At 37.8% G+C, this 25,623-nt stretch overlaps 1 protein-coding gene across 2 annotated transcripts in view; it reads left to right on the forward strand.

Moving 5' to 3' along the window:
• The window catches only part of LOC126161738 (rap1 GTPase-activating protein 1), a 413,873-nt gene extending 405,688 nt beyond the window's left edge, over positions 1 to 8,185 (forward strand). For both annotated transcript variants that reach the window (XM_049917775.1, XM_049917776.1), the window contains exons 9-11: positions 2,172 to 2,269; positions 6,302 to 6,509; positions 6,797 to 8,185. In XM_049917775.1, coding sequence (XP_049773732.1) covers positions 2,172 to 2,269; positions 6,302 to 6,509; positions 6,797 to 6,937 — 447 coding nt within the window. In that variant the 3' untranslated portion in view covers positions 6,938 to 8,185. The remainder of the gene's footprint in view (positions 1 to 2,171; positions 2,270 to 6,301; positions 6,510 to 6,796) is intronic.
• The last annotated feature ends 17,438 nt before the right edge of the window (positions 8,186 to 25,623 follow it).

Consider the following 25,623-nt stretch of genomic DNA (forward strand, 5'->3'; position numbering starts at 1 on the left):
TAGTTTCAGTCAACAGTTCCAGACAATGTTGCTGGATATTGTTTTAATCTGTTGTCTGAGATAAACCTACATATATTTTTCTGCACATTATGTGCATAGTCTGGCAGTTTACAGCCAGAACAGGAATTGTAAGTGAAAACTTGTATGTATTGTGGAGTTGGGTAACACAAGTCTATTGCCACTAATTCATTGCAAATAAGGTTTAACATCTGAGGTAAAAGATCTCTGAACAAAACAGCAGTAGTTTTAAAGCTCATTTGATGATAAAATCCCTGTGGCATATATACTAATCTACTTTCTCACAGTTTGTATCATTAGTTACAAGTGTTTCTCCATGTCAGCAATATATGTACAACTGTTATTGTTACCAAACACTTCTGTTTTGAAAGACGTTTTGAGAAAAATATGGACCACCACGGAAATGAAATGGAAAATTAGGTTGTTTACTGCAATCTGTATTTCACGCAACAGCTGATTAACTAAGCCATATCATCAGCTATGGAATAATTATTCCTTGGTCTAGTGAAACTGAAATTCCTTACAGGTGTATTTTTTAACTATTATTTTGATGTTTATTTCATGTATGTAAAATCAATTTCAAAACGATGTCGTCTAATCTTCAAGTAACTGTTAGGGGTGCTCCACGAAACTTACGCCGTCAAGTCCAACACCCTCCACTCTGTGCTGTGGCAGATGCATTACAGGTGACTCCCTTGATAGAATGACAGTTACGGTACTTACGGCATTTGATTCCTGAAGAATGCCTGACAGGTACTTGAAAATGAAACAATATTGTCTTGAAACTGATTGTACTTACATGAAATGAACATCACAATAAAATAAAAACTACAGCTGCTTGGAAATTTACTTTCATTGGAATAAATAAATTACAACTGAGAGTCTTTGGGCATATAGTATGTTGTCTACTCCACATAAAAAACATCCCTTGGGTACTGTGTTATTTACTAGTTATGAATGTAGGCAAGGTATGGTTCAGCAATTAAAATATTTTAGTATGTATGAAATTGACAAACTAGCTGTCTGTACTATGTTAATAATCCCAATCAGTACGGATGAATAATGTGGAAGCTCCAGGTATCCTAGAATTATAACTTTAACACAATATTTTCACATTTTTTTCATAAAAAAGTTAATATGATGTGAAGATTATACAAGTTGTACAATGGCAGTAACTTATTATAGGAAATTGTTTTTACCATCTACGAAATATTTCCCAATTGGAACTGTGGTATAATTTGCCTGCTGAAAACAACTTATTCAAACTTGGCTGAGCTGCTTCATTGCATGCTTCTGTTGCTCATGTGATGATTCTGCCCTCAGTCACAATCCATACAAAATGCATGTTTCCATATCAGTGTGTATCAGACATGTGCATAATTGTCACTTTCTGTTGGCTAAACTGGAAACAAATTAGATAACCGAATAGCCACAAGTACATGAAACTACTCATTGAACTAACATGCTTTCAGGATTCGCAAAATGGGATTTCCAAATATTATATGCAGTAGAATATTTCTGAGTTGCAAAATTTAATTTGTATTTTATTTTTTAGCATGGCCTATCTTGCACTAAGTTTAGTTTTGATAAGTAGAGTTCACATAGAATATTATATCCCTTTTTAATTTTTGTGATTTGGAATGCATGCAGCATGACTTTTGCTAATTTTGCAATATGCAGGAGGTATCTAAGAAGCAAGGTAGAAACTGTAGGAATCTTTGTTTCCATACTTGGGGAGAATGTCCTCCATGTAAGCTGACTGTAATGAAAATTAATGGATCTGAATTACACAGATGGTGCAGTCTGCTCTGTAATGATCATACTGATGAAAGGAGTTCTGCATTAATGACTTTACTTCTTGGATTCCTCTACTTTAATTTTTATTCTGTCTTAGTGGATACAACAGAGTGCCTGAAAATGATGCTACACAATAATTTACTTTTTTATTTTTTAATTAAAAAATGCACTCTTATATTTTCACAGACAATGTTATGCTGCACAGCTTTCATAATTTTTGGCATTGTTGCAATTTACACATGAGAGAGCACAGTAAATAAAATACACTCAAGACTAAATAGAACAGCACCAAATATTTATATTTTTGGAATAGATAATTATGCCTGGGTATGATGTTTGTGTATTTCTGTCCACAGAGTGGACGGTCTATTGCAAAAGGAAGTGGTGGTGGCAAGAAGAGTATACCATCATCTCCAGTGTCAAGTCCAGACATTCAAGGACACAGACCAACGAGGTACAAACTTACTCGATTATACTGATAAAATATTTTTTTAAAATTATAGTTAATCTGCTTCTGCTGCAGTTGTGTTCTTCATTTCAAAGACTGGTTGAAAATAGCACTCCATACTAGTCTCTCTTGTAAAAGTCTTTTCATCTCTGTGTAACTATTGCAGTCTACATCCACTTGCACCTGATCACTGCAGTGAAATGTTTGTGCCACCTCCTCCACTCCCACCTCCCTCACACATCCTTCCATTATCAAATTATCATCCCTTGATGCCCCAGCAAGTGTTTTATCAACCTAGTGCTTCTTTTAGTGAAATTATGCCATACATTTCTTAGCTCCCTGATTTTTTTCAGTATTTCTTCATTAATTATCCAATCTATGCATCTTCTGTAGCACCAATTTCAAAAAATATTTGCTTCTTGTCTGTACTGTCCATTGTCAACTCCTCACCTTCTGCATAAGACTATGATACAAACAAATATTTTCATGAAACATTTCCAAACATTTAAATTTATATTAGATGTTGACATTTTCTCGTTTTCAAAAAAAATTTTCCTGGTAATACCAGTATGCATTTCCTCTCCTCTTTATTTCAGTGACCATCAGTTATTTTGCAGCCAGAATGCAGAATTTGTCTGTTACTTTTAGAGCCTGGTTTCCAAATGTACATTAGCATGACTGATTTAATTCAGTTACAATCTGTCACACTTGTTTTACTTTTGTTGTTGTCCATTTGAGAACTTAAGGTCAGTGTGGATGTGGACATCTTCAGTAATAATAAAATCTTATGATATTTAATACGTAATATCACACATGTGATGAAAATTACAATAGCCTACTACAGACCATGTTTTCTTTTATTAAGCATTTCAAGGCTGTAGATCCACACTGGAAAAAAATTCTTCATGCAATAATACTTACTTTTATGGTTAAAAGTTACTAGCCAGTGCAGTATTATGGTTCTCATGTATTTATTTTACATGCAATCAATAATAATAGTTATTATTGTTTTAAGTCACTATTATTACCTGTTCTGGACTGAACATCTTTCTCTGGGCTCGAGAGGGCAGATGCACTGTTGAAATATGTAAGGGTTAAATATGGCAACATGACTTTCTTCTAACTTTCCTGGACAGTTACACATTCCACCTGTTTCCTTCACACCAGCAGCTACCATATGTCATAGTCATATCTGTATCATTTGCATTAACAGCTGTCAATTATGCAATTACCAAAAGCTGCCAAAAAGTGATGCAAAGACTACTGTATGACATTCCACATGGTGGAATCATTTTACATAGGACATAAATAACATGTGGCAGTGAATCCCTCAACATTTCCCATAAATATATTTACAAGCACCTGCTGCAATGCTTACTACACTGAGAAGTGTAGCATGTTAACCTGATGTAGTATTATTGTGAATTAATGTACATTTGGTAAAGAAACCACATTACAACCATTGACAGTATGTAGTATGTGACAACTTGTTATGGATTCATTTGACTTCCAGTACTGTGGAAATGTTTCATGCAAAAATCCACAAAATCAGTTTCAGTTATTTTGACAGAAACTGTAACTTAACATATGTGTCAATAATATGAGAGGCTATGTCGTGTCTAAATGTGGTCATAATCAGCCCCTCCATTCTTAGCTAATGGGATGTATATTACAAGGTTGGACTTCAGCAAATGAAAATTCTGGCAAAGAGCAATCCTGCCATCAGACTGCTGGGTTACCAAATGGATTAAAGTGATTAAAAAAAAATTAATTTGTAGGTGCAGACAAAAGACTTGCCGTTGTTGATAAAGTGCTTGCGAATTTAGTGGTGACAGTATTTCTCTTATTTGCACAGACCTCTTCTTATAGCCTCTTTTCAAGATACTATCCACTTCCATTCTACTGGTTTTCCACGTCCTTAGCTGACTGACAGAATACAGAATTATAGTGTTATCAGCTAACCAAAAGTTTTTGTTTCTTTCCCATGAACTACAAATACCCTTTCCAAATGTCTGCTAGATACCTGATTTTTATTGCACTGTGTTTTTTCATCCACTACAGCATAAACACTGGGTTAGGATGATAGTGAACTGTCTAATGGCACAAAAGATACACTACCATGAAACTTTCAGAGATGTGTAATATCCAAAAAAACACATAACATACCTTACCTTGAAAAATTGTTGTTTATTAATGCAGTAATCTGTAAGTTTATTGTATTAATTGTGGAGTACACAGTGATATGAAATTATTTTTCTGTTGAACTCCCAACTGGTACTTGGTGGTTACAGTTAAATTATTTCTATTCATCTTCCATTTTTTCCCCTAAAAATAGTAAAGAAATTCACGTCAAGAGATAGTTGGCCAGTACTTAGCCACAGGTAACACATTTCTATCAAGGCAATGGAAACACACAAAAATAAAATATTTTCTGCTAGTCTTTCCTTGGTTAATGGAGAATTAACTTTCCAAAGGTCTGCAAACTGTCAGTCCAGCCCCCTTCAGCATGTTCACCATCTGGAGCAACTGTGAAACAGAACTGTTGAGTTCCCTGTAACTGTTGTATTCCCTCACACATACATTTTCAGTAAGTACTTTTAACTTCATGCCATTGACCTGCATCCTAATAATTGCAAGTTACACAATTTTCAGCAGGGTGAGGATACCAAAGAACAATTTTTTTTAACTTCAGGAGTTGCTATTCTTCCTTTGTCACTTGTTGCCTTGATGTTTGAGGTAAATATGTCTGTTCAGATGTGATGTACCATACAGATACACAGCTTATCCCTGTAGTCTTCTCTTTTCAGAATTATCTGAAAGTCTCAAGTACCATTCTTGGCCTGGAGAGATCAACCAATCTGTAAATGGGCTGTGATTTTCTGAACTACCAACTACCTTATTATATGGTCCATGTATTTTAGAATGTTTGCACAACAGTACTTGTTGTTTGCATCACCCCAGTGATAACCTCATCATGTACCAGGCAATACACACAACTGATTTTTTACTGCTCTCTTCAGCAAGATACCGCTATAAAGGAATGCACACAGCCAGTGCAATTGTGTAGATAAAAAGATATGATACCCTATTGTGAATCATATCCTGTGACACAATAGATATTACATTGACATCTACTTCATCACCAGGTGATGAATTCATCCACAAAATTGCATTCACATTCAGAACTTTCTCTGTGGAAATGTGTTCTACCACACTGGTTGTTTCTTGTCACTGACTTGACTTCAGCACTCACTGACCTTTTGCACTGTCTAAATTACTTTCACTCACTGTCCCACTTGAAAGATTCCTTTGGCTTCTAATAAATGATCAAGTTTTCAAATGTTTGATTTCACTAGAAATTCGTGATCATTTGTGCTCTTGTGGTACTTCACTTAAGCTGGAGTTCTCAGTGACTTTCCTACTTAATCCATTAATAGCCAGAATTACCTAAGTGGCTTAAATATTGTATACCATCTTATCCTCAAACTACTGATATTCTCAGGGACATCTGTTGCTGCATTTGCCTTTCATTCGTTCATTTATCCATTTATAAATCAAGATCCATAAATCTCACTATGGGAGAGAATCTACAGGGATTTTGAATGCATAAAAGTATGAATTGAGGGAAAGTAGCTGTTAGCAGCTTGTCTAGGAACTTCAGAAAGTTAACTTTTTATCAGTTTTAGTTTGACAGCTGATACCAGGTAAGCTGTAACTTCTCCATTGCTATTTGACTGTGATATGTGGGATGAATTTATTGGTAATCATAATTCTGTTTATGGCCATGTTAAAGACAAGTTCAGTTTCTTTGAACATGTTTTGTGATGAGTAAAAGAAGGTTTTTTGGAGACCAGGAAATGGGAAGAAGGTGTTGATTAATGTAGTTTGGATATGAAACTTATGCTTTTTCAGCAGAGAAAATAAAAGCCTGATAATATGCTATTTCATAATAATGAAATAATTGTGATCAGATCTCTTCATTCTGTAGTTATGTTTCTTTATAACTGTGGTTATAAATACTGTTCTCTCTTTCTTCAGGGTTACAATGTCAGAAAGTGATGATTCCTCACTGAATAGTGTGGACTTAGATGCAGCAGTATATGTGGATAGCGACACTGGGCTAGAGAGCATGTCATCTGCAGAAACACCCCACAAGGCATGTAGTCTTTGTGTTGAGGGAGAAGCCCTGCGGCAGGAAGTTTCTCGCCTCAAATGTGACAAACTTGATCTCCTCCAACAGAATGTTGTGAGTAGAAATGAAATGTTTTTTGAATTGAGATGCCATTATTCAGTTACTTCATTTGTCAGAACAAAAATGAAAGTTAATATTCTACTTTTTATTTACCCTTGATAAATTTTGATGATGTTAAAGTAGATTTGTGCAGTGCAGTGTGACTTTCCTATTTAAAGCAAAAACAACATGCTCCTAAGATGAAATACTATTTCAGTTTATTATTTGTTGCATTAATTTCCAAAATATCTTTCAGCTTGTGTGTGTAGCAGATTTTATTAACTTGAATTCAAATCTTTCAGACACGTCAGAGAGACATCAAACGGCTGAAGGAGAAGGAAATTCAGCTCCAGACAGACCTAGCAGCAGCTTCCAAGGAAATATCACGTCTGAGGGAACTATTGAAAAATTATGGTACAGGAGGTGATGGTTCTCCCGTGTAATGGAAAAAATTTGCTGTAGGCAGTGAATGAAAGCTACATTAATTAACAGTCTGTGACACAACCTACAAAGTAGCAGGTGTCTAGATTTCACCCTATAGATTCCATCATCCCTTCTGTGGAGTGTAACTTGATGTAATTATTCTGACTGTGAATAAGAGGAAGAGCGAAAATATTGTAGAGTGCCTGTGTATATGAATGAGCAAAAGAATGCCTGTTTAATTTTTTTATAGGTGAAAACCGCTATGAATGGATGCATGTATCAATGAGTGAGTGAGCATGTGTTTAGCTGCGCATTGAAAAACAAATTTGTGCTATATTTGTACCTTGAACGTCATTGTGAGCCCCCTCTTTACTGCCTCGAGATTATACTGGTGTAATTTAGACTTTAACAGTCCTTTTTACCTTCTGAAGCACTGCCAATGCTAATAAGAATAATATATTTCACTTTCATATCAAAACTCAGTAATACAAATTTATTTAACTCAAGTGGCAGTGTTTTGTTTTAAATTGTGTTTTACTTTTAATAGACCATGTAATGAAATACTGTGTAATGAAATATGAATTCTTACAGAGCAGATTGATTGATTGTTTTTGAATTTGTATCTTTAAGTTTTATCATGGGCATTGTTGTATGTACAAAAGCTTAATATATAGGACAATGACTTCAGCAGCCCTGTGGAAACTGTCAAATTAGGCTCCTTCAAAGTAGATGAGCTGAATTAGCAGTCAGTGTATTCATACATATTTATTACTTGTGTTCTAACACTATCATCAGACACTTTCATCTTTATTCACAACTGATGTTATTTATAGCAATTATATTTTATACCTAGTTTTTCATTCTTTGTACAGGAAATATGTAATTTTTATGACATATTTTGTTAGTGTATAAATAACACCTCTCAGCGTAATGTTTGCACCACTGAAAGTAATTAATGAAATGTACCAAAGCTAACATTCCTCAGTTTCACTAAATGTCTCGCTTATTGGTGTAAATAAATAGTTTAAGGACAGCGAGAAGAGAGGAAAGATCAGTTGTCATGCTGCTGTTAGTTTTCTTCATGGAAATACCAAAAATTAAAGTAATTACATTCTGTAGGTGTGTATAGATGATCTGCAGAATACTTAGTGTTAATGTTGTCAGAAAAGGACTCTCTGTATGACTTAAAATATTACTTGGATGGCATAGCATTCTTTGTATATTGCACATGTAAATATAAGAAATTAAATTATCCACAAACCTTAAAATGACTCATGTTTTTAAATTGCTAGTACTCACATATTACACTATTATCCTCTTCCTTTCTGTCTTCTTTTTGTTAATATAACAATTTTCTCCATAATCTCCATTATTTCAGAATTACTGCTCAGTAAACAACTGACTGCACCATTTCTATGACTTTGATGTCTTATAAGCATACATTCACATCCTATTGTATCCAGGCCACTGTTATTTGTCCCAGCCTGTTTTACAGTTTAGGGCTTCCAAAAGCTGTGAATTTATATGTACTCTTATGGAGACAGCTGCCCATGAATAGAAAGGGAAAGGCAAAATTAGTTACACAGATAATAGCACTGTGCGATAATGTGGGAAGGTGAAGGATCCAGTTGTTCTAGACCATAATCAAAAGCTATTTTTAGGATAAAGGGCCACCATACTAGTTTTCAGGAATACAGTTCAGATGTGTCTGGAACCTGGGCACAATATGAGAAAAGCCAGGTTTAGAAATTACCTATCTTTCCAAAAATAAGACACTGGCCATACAACAAAACTGTAAAAAATGTGACATAATCATGACAAGGACACTGATGAACTTGAATCTCCAACATCGCAGAAACAAACATGGCTTTATTTGTGGAGGAAAATACACTCACTACATGTGTTGGTAATAACTGAACATGGACTAAAAAACAGTAAAATCATATATTATAAATTGTTATGCCATAGTAAGTAGTTATGCAGGCAGGACCAAGGAGGAGGTTGTGCAGTAATTGTTTGTAACAAAGTGCAGTTTAAAAAATCTCATTTTTTGAATACCTCTCTAAAAAAGGAGCCACTGAACAGTAGTGTGTTGTGTTCCACAGTAATCCACAAATATGTATTTTAGCAAAACATAAAGTTATCAGGGTATTTCCCCCACAAAGTGCTGGCGCAATGTGCTTCATGGATGGACTTATGAGATGTATTCAGAAAGTAAATGTACTGTAACCATAACAGGCTGTGGTTTAGTGTCTTTGAGATTTGGCAACACTGAGTGGTGCAGGAGGAGATCTTGGTCACAACAAGCATTGCAGAAACATAGAAAGTAAATGTACTGTTACCATAATGTGTTGTGGTTTAGTGTCTTTGAGTGTTTGCAACACTGAATGGTGGAGGGGCGATCCTAATCACAACAAGCATTGTAGGAACATAGTAGTACATAAACTCTTATTGTATGAGCGTTGAATGAAAAGTAATGTCTCCACCTTTGTTAATTGGTTTTGGGTGGGAATATTTTAATAAATCAAATGCAGAAATAATCTTAGAATGTGATCTTTAATTACCAATATTCACTTTTCCACATAATCACCAGCCAATTGGATACACTTTGTCAACGATGGACAAGTTTTCTGAAGCCATCATGGAAGAAGTCAACACACTGTTTCCACAACCACAGTCTCACAGTTCTCTCAACACCTTCATCAGAAGCATAATGATGTCCCCGCAGATTGTCAACAGATGGAAGTCAGATGGTGCTAAATCTGGACTGTATGGAGGATGCTGTACGGTGGTGAGATTCGTCTCTGAAGTCCTGCTGTGGTGGCACATGAAGTGTGTGGTTTGGCATTGTCATGCTGCAGGAAAATATATCCCTTTTCCTTCCGGACCCTTGTTAGCAGTCATTTCAGAGTTCACAGCATTGTGATGTAATGCCCTGAATTTATCGTTGTTCCAAGATCAAGGAAATCAACAGGGATAACACCATTTGCATCCCAGAACCATGTGGCCATGATTTTTCCAGCTGAGGGCTGCATCTTGAATTTCTGTTTCTGGGCGAGTCTTTGTGTCAATATTCCATGGACTGACGTTTCGTCTCTGGGTTGTAATGGTGTACCCACGTTTCGTCTCCTGTCACAACTGAATGTAGAAAGGCATCACCTTGATTCTCATAATGTGAGATGAGTTCCTGGCAAATTTAAAGTCTGTGTGTACTTTCATGTCAGGAGTCAGCATCTGGCATGCTCATCTTGCACAGATCTTCAGATAGCCAAGCAAAGCAATAATGCGACCCACATGTTCCTGTGAAATGCTGATTGTGCTTGCAGTTTCTCTCTGAGTAATACGACGATCATCCTGAATCAATCTGTCAACATTTTGCTTGTGAAACTCGATGGTTGCTGTCACAGGACGTCCAACACAGGTCAGATGGTCCCACCTCAACATCTTTAAATTTACTCACCCAAAGATGCACAGAACTCACACAAACACAAACACTGTAAACTGCTTTCATTCTCTGATGAATCTCCTTTGGGGTGACACCTTTTGCTGTCAATAATTCAATGACTGCACATTGCTTAAATCGCATTGACCGACTGTCTGCGCAGGTTTCCATACTTTACACTGTAACCTTGCAAGGCAGTGTAAAATTGTCACAGCTGATATACCCCATAGCAAACAAACTTCTTTCTAAAACACACTCAGATCTGACCATTTGACTGGAAAAACTGCACTGCAAACAGTTGCAACACCATCTCAAACTGACTAAGACTCTCCCATGTGAACAAAACAAGATAACTATCTAGAGTAAAAACATGCAAGAAATCCACAATTCAAATTTCTATTGGAATGAAATGGAATTTATTATCATCTAACAAACCTAAATTAACCAACCTGATTTCTTTAATCTCCACCACCACCCCAGTAGCAAGTCAGTCTGTTGTCTTTAAGGTGAAAATCTCATTAAGTATGTGATGGTGTTTATTAAAAGATGCAGACATCACCACAATTTGGTTGCCTTTTTTTACATATTTGTGAACCACAAGGTTCTATTGTTAGTACAATGACTACTTGTTCAACTTCATAGGATTAATAACACATTAAATCAAGTCAGCACTCACAAATGGACAGGAGTCCAGTGGTAAATTATTCACATAATTATAAAGTTACTGAAGTGCCAAGAATCAGTGATAAGTCTAATATTTCACTAAACAAAGTAATTGTACTGCGCAATGCAGTTCATCTTTACACTATACATCACTGTTCTCATACCATCTTGTAGTAATTCACCAGCTAAAAGTACAGTTCAATAGCCCACTTACTTCTAATGGCAATGAAGGTCCAAGCCTCCTACAATCATCACACAGTTTAGTCAAAACATTATGAAACTTGAATTAAGAAAGCACCTGTAGTCTTTCAAGCTCCGAAATTATTTTGTTTTTGCATATACTAAAACACATATTTTCATGGACAAACTGCACATAGTAATTACATGTGCAAATACTGGGAGCAGACTTGGCTTAAGTGACTTGTACTGAGCAATTTTGTGTGATGTCTGACTATTTAGATCAGTGTACGAACAAATACTGGGAGCAGGCTTGGCTTAAGTGACTTGTACTGAGCAATTTTGAGTGATGTCTGACTGTTTAGATCAGTGTACGAACAAATTACTATTTTGCAAACTACACAATCATTTAAAAAATGGCTGGGTTAGAGTGTGCTATTCAGGATGCACTAGAAGTATTGACAGAAATGTGGTGATCTACAAATGCTGAAAGGTTTATGGAACCATTTTAAGCATTGCATGTTAGGAATATCCAACTTAGGAGTTCAAATGCCGTATTGAAAGTTCTGGTAAATTATATAAAAATTCTAACTAACAACGTAATCTATGAATGAAGTATGTCATCCTGCACTTAAAATCTAGGTTAACAAAAGTACAATGGCAAAGGTTGGAATTTATCGAGTGTAGAGTCAAAATAAGCAATGAAAAAGTAGCTAGTTCTGAAACTGAATATTAATTATCTTTTAAATTCATCGGATTAGAAAAATGTTATTTAAAAGCTGAACTGCTAATCTTCATAATTAGTGGCATCACTATGTCCAGAAATATATTTTAGCTCACAATGTTGTTGTTACGTACGTAATGAAGTGAAATGTTCAATTAGGTGAAAGTTTTAATTAACTGATTTCCCTGTAAAACTGATTGAGCAATAAGATCAGTACGTCACAGATATTTCTCTGAATAATAAATCTAATAGGTCCTCCCACCGATACCCAGATACACCCTTGCAAGTTCTTTTGAAAATTTCCATATGGGGAGGTCAATTTCATTGATCACTGAGAATTGCTCACTGCAACTCCAAAAATCTGCTTTGCAGCACCACCATCACACCACAAGACACCAAACATGCCTCATGTACCCTATGAGAAATGCAGGCTGACTTCCTGATTTTGTGAGCTCCTTTACTTTCAGGGCTTTCTGCTAATTACCTTTAGGAGAGAAATGCAGGAATTCACATTGGCTATTTCATGCTCCCACTACTAACTTCCAGTAAGGGTTTTTCAAAATTAATTTTTAATACGTGGCAGAAAACACCTGCCATTGTGGGGAAATCATATGCTCTTGAAAACAGCAGTCAGCACAGTCCAATACCCATTTAATACACCTTATGAGAAACCGGCCTGTTTTCCTCAGGAAGAACAATAAGCTTCCTTTTCTTAGATGCCAGAATCCACCCTTGGTGAATACTAAAGCCACTGAGTGATGTATTACATAGCATAGTTACCTATCACCTTACTGTATTTGATGGCTTAACATATGTGCATCTTCAACTAGTATAATGAACAGGAAACTAACTGATGTATTGAGCTCATATAACCTTCTAAATATGGTAAGCTCAGACACAAGAGTGATAATAAATTATGTAATATCGGTAAAATGTTAAAGATAATATTAATTTTAGCACTGATATTTATCACTTCTGTCACATGGTAGAGTAGCTAAATCTAGCTATGTAAAAGAAAAAAAAATTCATCAAAAGGAAACATGAGTCTCTTCAACATTAACATCATTAAAATAAGCTAGCAGAGAAGAAACTGGATATTATTTATCAGGTGAAAAGACGTGGCAATAAATGGAATAAATTCTGTTCAAGTTTTTTGAGACATTATGATTACTGGTATCTGTCAAAGAAATTAAGACAGTTTTTAAACATAATGTAAGTGGAAATAAAGCTAGACTGAAACCGGTGACAATCCGTAAGAGTTATGTTATAAGAACCTCTTACTTCTCAATAGATTGAAAAATACAATTGAGCTAACAAACAGAAATTACAAATCTTAAGAAATAAGTTAACAGAAAGTGACATAACAATCAGACTGTATAAGTAAAGCATCTTGGGAACTGATTGACTTACATCATAAAACAATCAAGCTAATAGACTCTGCTCAACTAAGGATTAAATGTGGAGGTAGGTAATGTGTAAAAAATACTATATGTCATATATTTAAATGTAGTTTCTGCTGTTGACCAACCAGTTAATTTTATAAATGCACATGTATAGTAGACGCAAGATCACCTATTACAATACACTGATTTTTAATATGTGGAGGTGAATGAACAAGAAATATTCAAGATAACATGCATATTAAAGAATAAATATTCATTTGAGTGAGATTGCATATCCATTTTTGTTACTAAGACATGTTTCAAAGAAATCTTAAAACCTTTACCACCATACTAATTGCATTATTAAATAAATAAATAAAAACATGTATACAACTACATTAAAAAGGAGTGTGGACAAGCCAGTGTATAAAATGGGAATTAAGGCCTTCTTCATGATGCACGAACTACTCACAGGACCACAGCCTGGTTTTAGAAAAGAGGTATGTATGTGCACAGAAGTCACACAGCTCTTCCACGACACCGAGCGAGGTGGCGCAGTGGTTAGACACTGGACTCGCATTCGGGAGGACGACGGTTCAATTCCGCGTCCGGCCATCCTGATTTAGGTTTTCCGTGATTTCCCTAAATTGCTCCAGGCAAATGCCGGGATGGTTCCTTTCAAAGGGCACGGCCGACTTCCTTCCCCGTCCTTCCCTAATCCGATGAGACCGATGACCTCGCTGTCTGGTCTCCTTCCCCGAAACAACCAACCATCTTCCATGACATATGCTGTCTGCTGGATTAGTACCTGCAGAATTCAGGAACACCTTTAGTTCTGATGTAAGTTTTTGACTAATTAAATCAAAGACTACTTAAAAAGAAAGCTGAAACCATTTAACATAGGCAAGCAATCTATACATATTTTACTCACATACCTAATGAATCATTAGCAAAGCACAAAAATAAGTGATAACTTCATCAATAAGTCCATTGCCAGTAAAACAGAATCACAAAATGTACCTCATGGCTCATTAGTTGATCAAAAAAATGTTCAAATGTGTGTGAAATCTTATGGGACTTAACTGCTAAGGTCATCAGTCCCTAAGCTTACACACTACTTAACCTAAATTATCCTAAGGACAAACACACACACCCATGCCCGAGGGAGGACCATCATTACCATCATTAGTTGGTCCTTTTCTCTTCCCTGTGTATATTAATGGCCTGGCTTAAGTCCATGATTCCCATGTAATCAGCTTCATTCCATTAAAGATAAAATAAGGAGCTGGAATTTTTCACAAGTAATAGAGTAAGATATATAATTAAATACTACAATGATTAGTGCCTGAACACAAATGTCATTATACCTCTTACTAATGTTTAAAAGAAGCAAGCACCCTTCACCACAATATAGTAATTAATGTAGTTAGTATCTTGGTCATAGAAATAGATAACCACAAAATTGTTTGCATGAACACTGATGCACATCTTCATTTAGCAAACCATATTTATTTTTTATGTGGAAAAATCAGTAGTTGCATATGAGGTGCTGTCAAAAAATTCCTGGAATTTCATTACAAGTGTTTTGCTGCTCCTTACGTTAGTCTGAATTAATAACTCTGATTTAACTGATTATTTTTTATTAGTCTGCAATAATTTTCATAATGTTTTTCTTGATTTTGTTTATTTATGTGTAAGTGGGTGTGGTGATCATTTGGCACAATGTTGAAGTTCAAGCAATGGGTGAACGACAGATTCTTGTGCAGATTGGGGAACTCTGCTGCAGAGACTTTGTTAGCCTTATGGACCATATACAGGGGTACTGTTTTAAAGAAAACACCATTTACAAGTGGTTTTCAAGATTTCGACATGGACAGGAATTATAAGAAAATGAGCACCACAACGGAAAGCCATCAACATCCACAAATGAATAAATGGTCAAATAAGTGCAACAGTTAATCAGATCATACTAACCATTGATCATTCATGCAATTCTGTTGAATGGTTTGAAGACAAAATGTGTCAGTGCAATGCCAGATTAAAACTGTGTGCCGGACGGAGACACGAACTCAGGATCTTTGCCTTTCGTGGGCAAGTGGTCTATAATCTGTGGTACCCAAGTATGACTGATGACCCATCCTCACAGCTTTAATTCCACCAGTACCTCATTTCCTACCCTCCAAACTTCACCAAAGCTCTCCTGCAAACCTTGCATAACTAGCACTTCTGGAAGAAAGGATATTGTGGAGACATGGCATAGCCACAGCCTAGGGACTGTTTACAGAATGAAATTATCACTCTGCAGTGGAGTGTGTGTGGATATGAAGGTTCCTGGCAGATTACAACTGTGTGCAGCACCAAGACTCAGACTCAGGACCTTTGCCTTTCATGGACAAGTGCTCTACCATCTGAGCTACCAAAGCATGACTCACGACCCATCCTCACAGCTTTAGTTCCACCAGTACCTTGTCTCCTCCCTTACAAACTTCACAGAAACTCTCCAGCAGGTGGTAGAGCACTTGCCCATGAAAAGGCAAAGGTCTCGAGCTTGAGTCTCAGTCCGGCACACAGGACCGAGACTCAATCTGTAATCTGCCAGGAAGTTTTGTGTCAGTGCAATGTTTGTCCCATGTATGCTGACTCCAGATCAAATGGACCCAATGTTTCTTGAGACAATTGTTACTGGTAAAGAAACCTGGGTGTACGCATACAACCCAGAGTAAAAATGGCAGTTACCAGAGTGGCACACTATGTACTCTCAGTGACCAAAGAAAGCTTGTCATGTCAAGTACAAAACAAAAGTGAAGCTCATTGCATTTTTCAACAGTGGAGGTGTGGTGCACTATGATGAATTTGTACCAACAGGACAAACTTTAATGGCCCTTTCTACAGGTTTTGCAAGGACTACAGGAGGCAACCCAAATAAAACATCCTGTGAAATGGCAAGAAAGGTGGACACTGCATCACACCGTCCTCCCTACCACACATCGCTTGTTGTGGAGACATGGCTCACAGAAATGAACATTCCATTCCTCTACCAGCCTCCATATTCACTCGATTTAGCACTGGCAGATTTCTGTCTCTTCTCCAAGATCAAGAAGGGCTTCAAAGGTAACCATTTTGTCACCATAGAAAACATCAAAATCAAATGCTATTGATAAGAAAACTGACTTTCATCATGTGGTAATAAATAGCTATAATAAATTCTGAGATCTTTCTGACCACCCCTTGTGTGTCTCTTTAGCCAGCTGCAAAACATTAATAAATGTGTATAGAAGTTGTGAAACTTGTGTTTCTCCCCACATGTCTATTTGAACAACTTATGGGAATGCAGTCAGGTGACATCTTCACCAACTGATTGTTTTGTGCCTTGCAAACTGTGAGATGTGCATATGTTGAAATGTCAGTACTCGTCAAAGATATCACCTGGTTGCATTCCCATAAGATGTTTGAATATATCTTGTTGATCAGCTGATATCACAGTTGTTGAAGTGGTCTTCAGTCCAAAGATTAGTTTAATCCACCTCTTCATGTTAGCCTGCTCTATGCAAACTTCCTTTCTGTTAAACACTGCAACCTACTACCACTGGAAAATGTTAACTGTAGATAATCCTTGGTCTCCCTCTAAAATTTTTAACCCTCTCACTGTCTTTACTGTTCCTTGAGGCTTCAGGATGTACTGTATCAACTGATCCCTTCCTTTAATCAAGTTGTGCTATAACTCTCTTTTCTCCCCAATTTGGCTCAGTACTTCTTCCTTATTTATCCAATCTAACCATCTAATCTTCAGAATACTTCTACAGTACCACATTTCAAAACCTTCTATTCCCTTCTTCTCTATACTGTTTATCATCCACATTTCTCTTCCTACAAGACTGCTTTCTAGTCAGATACCTTCAAGAAATGTCAATAATCAAGGATATCAGTAATGAAGAGCTGAACCACATAATATTAGCATTATGAAACTCTCCTTTCAATTATTAAAAATGAAAAAGCATGCACTGAATATGAAACATTCAAATAATAAACTAAAAATGATCTGGAGCATTATTAAACAAAGAATAAATAAAAATGGAGCTACAAAAGATAATTATTTCTAGACGATAAATGTCAGAAATGATGACAGGTTGCAATCACCATTCATATAGTCAGTGTGTGGTGGGAGATATCAGTATGCGATGCGGATAAGGAAGGAGTAGTATGGAAAGAATAGAGAAGGGAATAGGTAAGGTGAGGCAGTGGGAAACAAGTTAGCAAAAGTTTAGACCAGGTAGGTTGTGTGTGAGAGAGAAAGAGACACAGACAGAAGGAGAAAGTGAGAGACAGAGACAGAGAGAGAGAATTCCCAACTGTGTAGTTCAGAGAAACACGGAAGCTAGTGTTTCTGTGCACCACATGTAAGTCCACTATAGGTAGCTGGTTGCCTTTCCCTTATTTTATGTATTATTCCATCCAGGAACTTCCATTATTGCAATTCCTTTAATTTTTAATAGGTATATAAATTGAAATAATCAGTTAACAATGACTAAACAATACTTGTAATAATACATTCTAGTAACAGTGATATATTAAATTAATTACTCAGAAACAAAGTAGCAAATAAAAAAATAGGGAAAGGACACAAAAATTAGATAAATTCAAAGTAAAAATTGTCTGTAAATCAAAATAAAAAAAGGATTCTTCATTTTCATGCGTTATTTTCCACTTAAGAGATTTAATCTCCCATTTTTAACTGTAAGTGTAAATTCAGGTAGTCTGTGGTGCACTTTTCATTTAATCTGAACAACCAGCTGCACAGCTCATTAAGGTATCAGCATTCATTGGTGACACGTAGGAGGATACATATGCAGGTTTGTGTGCGCTTATAGTTTCATATTAGACCACTGTTAAACACATGAAGTAGACACTTTCATCGCCACCATTAACTTCCTTGGTGAATTTTGTTATGTGGGCATTTTGCAGATGAAACCTTAGACACAGAAACATATCTTAGACCACAGTCTAAGATCAATGGAACAAAAATCACCTAGAATGAAGGCAGCTATTCAACTCAGAGTAGCACTTGCAACTTACATTCTCAACAATTTGCTGGGTGTATTCTAGTCTCCATTTTCCTCTACAGTTTTTAAACCTCTACACTTCCCTCTAGTCCATTCTTGTCAGTGTTTTCGATATGTTCCTTTCCTTGCCGACTGCCTCTGGATCACGGGGTCCTGGTTTTGATTCCTGGCTGTGTAGCAGATTTTCTCCACCAGGGAACTGCGTTTCTGTTGTCGTCATTCGGGAAAGTTGTGAGACTAGACAGTGAAAAGATTGGGGATTTGTATGGGCACTGATAACCATGCCGTTGAGCTCCCCACAAACCATAAATCATCATCATCATTTCATTGCCAACTCAGAGAACATCCACATTTCTTACTTAATCAGTCCACCTAATTTTCAACATTCATCTGTTGCATCACGTGACAAATGCTTCAATTCTCATATGTTTCTGGTTTTCCCATGCTCTATGTTTCACTACCATACAGCGCTGTGCTCCGAACATAAATACTTAGAAATTTCTTTCTCAAATTAAAGCCTATGTTTGATACTAGTAGGTTTCTCTTGGCCAGGAAAGCCCTTTTTGCTAATTTTAGTCACATTTTTGTGTCCTGCTTGCTCCCTTCATCATGGGTCATTTTGCTGGCAAGGAGCTGAATTCCTTAATGTCATCTATTTTATGATCAACAATTATAATGTTAAGTTTCTCACTGTTCTCATTTCTGCTACTTCTCATTACTTTCATCTTTCCTCAATTTATTCTCAATCCATATTCAACAAATCTTGTAATTCTTCTTCAGTTTCACTGGGAGCAGCAGTGTCATAACTGATATCCTTTCATCATGAGTTCTAAGCCCACTCCTTTCTTTTATTTCTGTCATTGCTACTCCAAGTACAGATTGAACAGTATTACATCCTTTTTAATCTGAGCACTTCATTCTTGGTCTTCAGCCTAATGCCAAACTGATCGTCATCCAACACATCCTCAATTTTCTTTTCCATCTTTCAGTATATTTTTCTTGTCTGCAACTTGGATGCATGAACTATTAAGCTGATTGTGTAATAGTTCTTGTACTTTTCTGCCCTTGCATCTTGTGAAATGTGTGGATAATATTTTTCCAAACGTCTGCCTGTATGTTGCCAGCCTCATAGATCACATCAACCTGAATAGTCATTTGGTTGCCACTTCCCTCATGATTTTAGGAATTCTGACAGAATACCATCTGCCTTATTTGATCTCAAGCCTTCCAGAGATCTTTTAAATTCTGATTTTAATACTGGATCATGATCTCTTTCATGTTGACTCCTACTTCTTCTTCAATAACATCATCAGACAAGGCCTCTTCATCACAGAAGCCTTCATGTGCTCATTCCACCTACCCGGTCTCTCCTGTGCATTTAATGATGTAATCCCGATCATATTCTTAATGTTACTCCTTTGCTTTTAATTTCACTACAGGTTGTTTTTACTTTTCTATGTGCTGAGTCAGTCCTTCTGACAATTACTTCTTTTTCGATTTCTTCACAATTTTCATGCAGCCATTTGGCCTTAGTTTCTGTACACTTCCTATTTATTTCATTCAGAAGTGATTTGTATTTCTGCATTCCTGAATTTCCCTTTTTGTACTTTCTTCTTTCATCAATCACCTGAAGTATTTCTTCTGTTACCCATGGTTACCTTGTTACCTTACTTGACACTATGTTTTTCATTCCAACCTCTGTGATTGCCCTTTTTTGAGATGTCCATTCTTCTTCAATTGAACTGCCTACTAAGCTATTCACTATCACACTACCTATAGCCTGAAATAACTTCAAGCATAACTCTTCCTCCCACTTCTCTGTGCACTGATTATTTCTGACTAATCTCTTAAACTTCAACCTACTCTTCATAATTACTAATTTGTGACCTGAGTCTATATCTACTGCCTTAGAATCCAATATCTGATTTTGGAATAGTTGTCAGACCCTGGCGTAGTTTAACTGGACCCTTCCTGTATTCCTGGCCTTTTCCAAGCATACCTTCTCCTCTTGTGATTCTTGAACTGCGTATGCACTACCACTAGCTGAACTTCACTACCACTAGCTGAACTTTATTTCAGAACTGAATTAGTCTTTCTCCTCTCTCATTCCTACTACTGAGCCCATATTCTCCACTGACTCCTTCCCCAACAATGACATTCCCATCCCCCATGACTATTAGATTTTCAGCTCTCTTTACAAACTGAATTACAAGTTTAATATCTTCTTATACTTTCTCTATGTCATCATCTTCTGTCTGTGACATCAAAATGTATATCTGAACTATTGTTGTCAGTGTCAGTGTGCAAAATTCAAAGACAAAAATAACTTTCACATGATGTGTCACTGTCAGATAACGGTGTTCAATGAAACTTGGACCATACACATGGAGAACTGCTAGAACATAGTACAAATGGAAACTGAAAGAAAAATGCAATGAGACAATTAGAAATAACAATTTTATTCAAAGACAAAAATAGCACTAAAGTCACAACAATTTATGATGATGCCCTGGATATTACAGAAGGTGAAACATGATTCTCGATAGTGTATGTGATGAGAGTGCTCTGCAATGTGCTCATATGCTGGCTACAAGGTTGGTAAGGGGCTCTTGTGGTAGAGCATTCCATTCTATATCAGCATGGTTGACAACTGTTGTATGGTCATTAGTGCACATGGATGTGCTATAATACATCTCTCCAATGCATTCCATAAGTGCTCTCTCAGATTTAATTTGGAGGTAACAGGCAGAGCAGTCCATTCGCCTAATACACTCCTGGAAATGGAAAATAGAACACATTGACACCGGTGTGTCAGACCCACCATACTTGCTCCGGACACTGCGAGAGGGCTGTACAAGCAATGATCACACGCACAGCACAGCGGACACACCAGGAACCGCGGTGTTGGCCGTCGAATGGTGCTAGCTGCGCAGCATTTGTGCACCGCCGCCGTCAGTGTCAGCCAGTTTGCCGTGGCATACGGAGCTCCATCGCAGTCTTTAACACTGGTAGCATGCCGCGACAGCGTGGACGTGAACCTTATGTGCAGTTGACGGACTTTGAGCGAGGGCGTATAGTGGGCATGCGGGAGGCCGGGTGGACGTACCGCCGAATTGCTCAACATGTGGGGTGTGAGGTCTCCACAGTACATCGATGTTGTCGCCAGTGGTCGGCGGAAGGTGCACGTGCCCGTCGACCTGGAACCGGACCACAGCGACGCACGGATGCACGCCAAGACCGTAGGATCCTACGCAGTGCCGTAGGGGACCGCACCGCCACTTCCCAGCAAATTAGGGACACTGTTGCTCCTGGGGTATCGGCGAGGACTATTCGCAACCGTCTCCATGAAGCTGGGCTACGGTCCCGCACACCGTTAGGCTGTCTTCCGCTCACGCCCCAACATCCTGCAGCCCGCCTCCAGTGGTGTTGCGACAGGCGTGAATGGAGGGACGAATGGAGACGTGTCGTCTTCAGCGATGAGAGTCGCTTCTGCCTTGGTGGCAATGATGGTAGTATGCGTGTTTGGCCCCGTGCAGGTGAGCGCCACAATCAGGACTGCATACGACCGAGGCACACAGGGCCAACACCCGGCATCATGGTGTGGGGAGCGATCTCCTACACTGGCCGTACACCACTGGTGATCGTCGAGGGGACACTGAATAGTGCACGGTACATCCAAACCGTCATCGAACCCATCGTTCTACCATTCCTAGACCGGCAAGGGAACTTGCTGTTCCAACAGGACAAGGCACGTCCGCATGTATCCCGTGCCACCCAACGTGCTCTAGAAGGTGTAAGTCAACTACCCTGGCCAGCAAGATCTCCGGATTTGTCCCCCATTGAGCATGTTTGGGACTGGTTGAAGCGTCGTCTCACGCGGTCTGCACGTCCAGCACGAATGCTGGTCCAACTGAGGCGCCAGGTGGAAATGGCATGGCAAGCCGTTCCACAGGACTACATCCAGCATCTCTACGATCGTCTCCATGGGAGAATAGCAGCCTGCATTGCTGCGAAAGGTGGATATACACTGTACTAGTGCCGACATTGTGCATGCTCTGTTGCCTGTGTCTATGTGCCTGTGGTTCTGTCAGTGTGATCATGTGATGTATCTGACCCCAGGAATGTGTCAATAAAGTTTCCCCTTCCTGGGACAATGAATTCACGGTGTTCTTATTTCAATTTCCAGGAGTGTACCTTCTCATCCCAAGAGCTCCTTCTCCTGTGCTGTTTGATGTGGTTCACATTGTCAACCATAAAAAATGAAGCCAGGGGTTGAATGAACCAATTAAAAGAAGCACATGGGAATGAGTACATGGTCACAATAACATTGACCAGTGGGTATACCAAGTTCAAAGATTTGGAGATCAGTACACTCATGCAACATCATGCCTTCCCACCTGGACCACCAAAAAAATCAGGTTTACCAATGTTCCTGGCTATGTTGTGTGTTCCTAGCTGTCATCATAAGAGATGTTATGTCCAGTATCACTACTCAGACTGAATCTGCTCTCATCTGAGAAGAGCATACAACCTCACTCCTTGTCAGGCCAATCCTTATGCTCTTGGCAGAATCACAAACAGTGCTGCTGATGTGCAGATGTCAATGGAAGACAATTTAAAGGTCATCAGGCAAAGAGACCACCAACATGCAATCACCGTGCCACTATGGAGTGTCAGATAGTGTGCCCATTGAATGTGGTTGCAACTGCACATGCTCTTTGACACGGTCCCCTTCTTGCCTGTTGCACAATGTAGCAGTAATCTGATGCTGTAGATGACTGCAGTTGACTATCTCCTCTGCTAGTTGTAGTTTAATACTAGTTCAACTATTTTAGATTTAATAGAAAAATGTACATGCAACATAAATGTCTCACAATGGGTTCAAGTATACTAGGTACAATTGCCAACATACATATTAACCACCTTGAGCAAAAACCTCTTGCTATAAGATCAAGCTTTATGGGTAAAATTATTTACTGCACATGTTATGTTGATGATACATTTTTTTTAGATGGTGATACAATTGATATTAACAACATATTTGATATATTCATTACACAGGATGGAAATATAAACTTCAAGGTGGAATGAAAATAATGGCAGCATCAATTTCCTAGACCTTAATACCATTAAAGAAAACAATTGACACATCTCCAAAGTCTACAGAAAGACAAAAGCAACAGATACCATCGTACACAGATCATCTTGCCACCCCATGGCACACAAGCATCCTGCACATAGAGCATTATTTAACAGAACCAGCAGTATAACAATGGATAAACATGCAAAGCATGATGAGATCAGTACAGTTAAATAAATACCTACAGCAAATGGCTACAATGACACACTAATTGACAGCCTCACACAAAAAAGAATACAAGCTATATTAAACCAACTTCTACACAGAAAATGGAAAAGAAACTCTCTGCTTGCATTCCTTTCACAGGCAAACTCTTCTAGAAAATTGCAAACATTTTCAGACCACACAACCTCAATGTTCCCTTCACAGTGCACAACAAACTGTGACACACACAAACACAATGTTCACACATACAGATAAACACTTACAATCGGGCATCTATAAAATAGTGTGAAGTGCCTGCAAAGGCCTCTGTGTAGGCCAAACTGGGCGAGAATTAAAAAAAACAAAAAAAAAAAAAACAAAAAAGAAAAAACAAAAAAAAGCCACCCACATAAAAAACACAGGCCACCCATTCCATGATCTAGCATAGGATCTTCACATATTACATAAAATGGTCATGGGTCACCAAATAGACTTATATGAAGAAATGGTAAAATTCATTCATGACACTGTACATGGAGACATGTTACTAAATGATAAACTTAAAAGTAATAATATTAACTTCATCAAAAACTTTTCCAATGTTGAATGCCTGTGTCAATGAGAAAAAGAAATTATCTTTTTCAACTACTCATCTAATATGCAGTGCCATGACATAAATGCATCTAGATATAAATGTTTCATCTCCACTTTTTTAACAATAGAATCAGGTTTACTTTAGTTTTTAAGATTCTTCTGATTCATGTAAAAAAATGATTGTGAAAGTGTTAAGTTGTGATGTACTTGTTACTGTGCTCTGTGTGCCAGACAACAAAATTACCAACAAAAACATAAGTATATGCACAAACAAAATGAGCTAATTATGCTTACCACTTAATGTACACACTACAATATGTTTATCTTATTGAACAGGCATCCTTTTCGAAATATAATCTTACTGGCAAACACACAAAGGAAACTAACCACACTTCATCTTAATTACAATGAAAAGTAACTGTAAATGCACCTAATGATGGCAACATGCTAACAAAATCCATCATGTTAACAAAATATTAGTAAGAAGTGACTGTTGCAGTGTATATTACTTTGAATTTCATAAAAAGTCTTCTTACAATACAGTTGCAGCCCTCAAACAACATCCATATAACAAGGACAAATTTAAGCACCCGGAGTTGTCGTCATGTTTGAAATGTAGATTATCTGACAGGAAGTGTCAGGCATTGAGACATACTTTCAAGATGATGTATGTGGAAGGCTTGGCAGCTGTGGTGTCTGGCTGCAGGCAAGATTGCATGTGTGCAAGCAGGATGCATGGGTGGAAATAGGGCTCATGGTCGATCAAAATGTTGTCATGCCAGGTCCACGCTGCTTTGAGCTGACTCATAGTGACTGTCATAGGCTGTTAAACATGTGGACCCCACTTTTAAGAACCTTGTGAAGGCCTGTTTACAGTAGCTAGAGTGCCAGTCAAAAGCATCACAAAATCGCAGTCAGCCAACAATGTGTGGATGAAGGTCCTCAGAGTGCTGTGCAGCTGTGGAGGGGGCAACCAAAGACATGCTATGTGCTGTTTGACATATTTGAGGAGGGTGGGCAGATCCTTAGTTGGATGGCGATGGCGCCTGAGCACAAAGTGCTTGACAATATAGGACCTCCGCCAGGAAGGAACTAAGGCCGTCCTTGTGGATGGAATGAACACCCAAGAGTACCCAGGGAAGGGCATCATTCTGCCAACCCCCATGGCCCATGAGGGCAGCTTTTAAAGTACAATGCCAGTATTTAATGAGGCCGTTACTTTGCAGGTGGTGTTCTGACATACAGTATCAGTGGATGCTGCAGAGCTATCTGGTTCAAACTGCTGACCTTAATTGACGTTGTAGAGATTAAATAACTGAAATAGCAGATCCACATACTGAAAAAAGCCCTAGCCACTTACTCTGCAGTGATGTGATGTGC

Source organism: Schistocerca cancellata, chromosome 2 (assembly GCF_023864275.1).
Source record: "Schistocerca cancellata isolate TAMUIC-IGC-003103 chromosome 2, iqSchCanc2.1, whole genome shotgun sequence".
Lineage (NCBI taxonomy): Eukaryota > Metazoa > Arthropoda > Insecta > Orthoptera > Acrididae > Schistocerca > Schistocerca cancellata.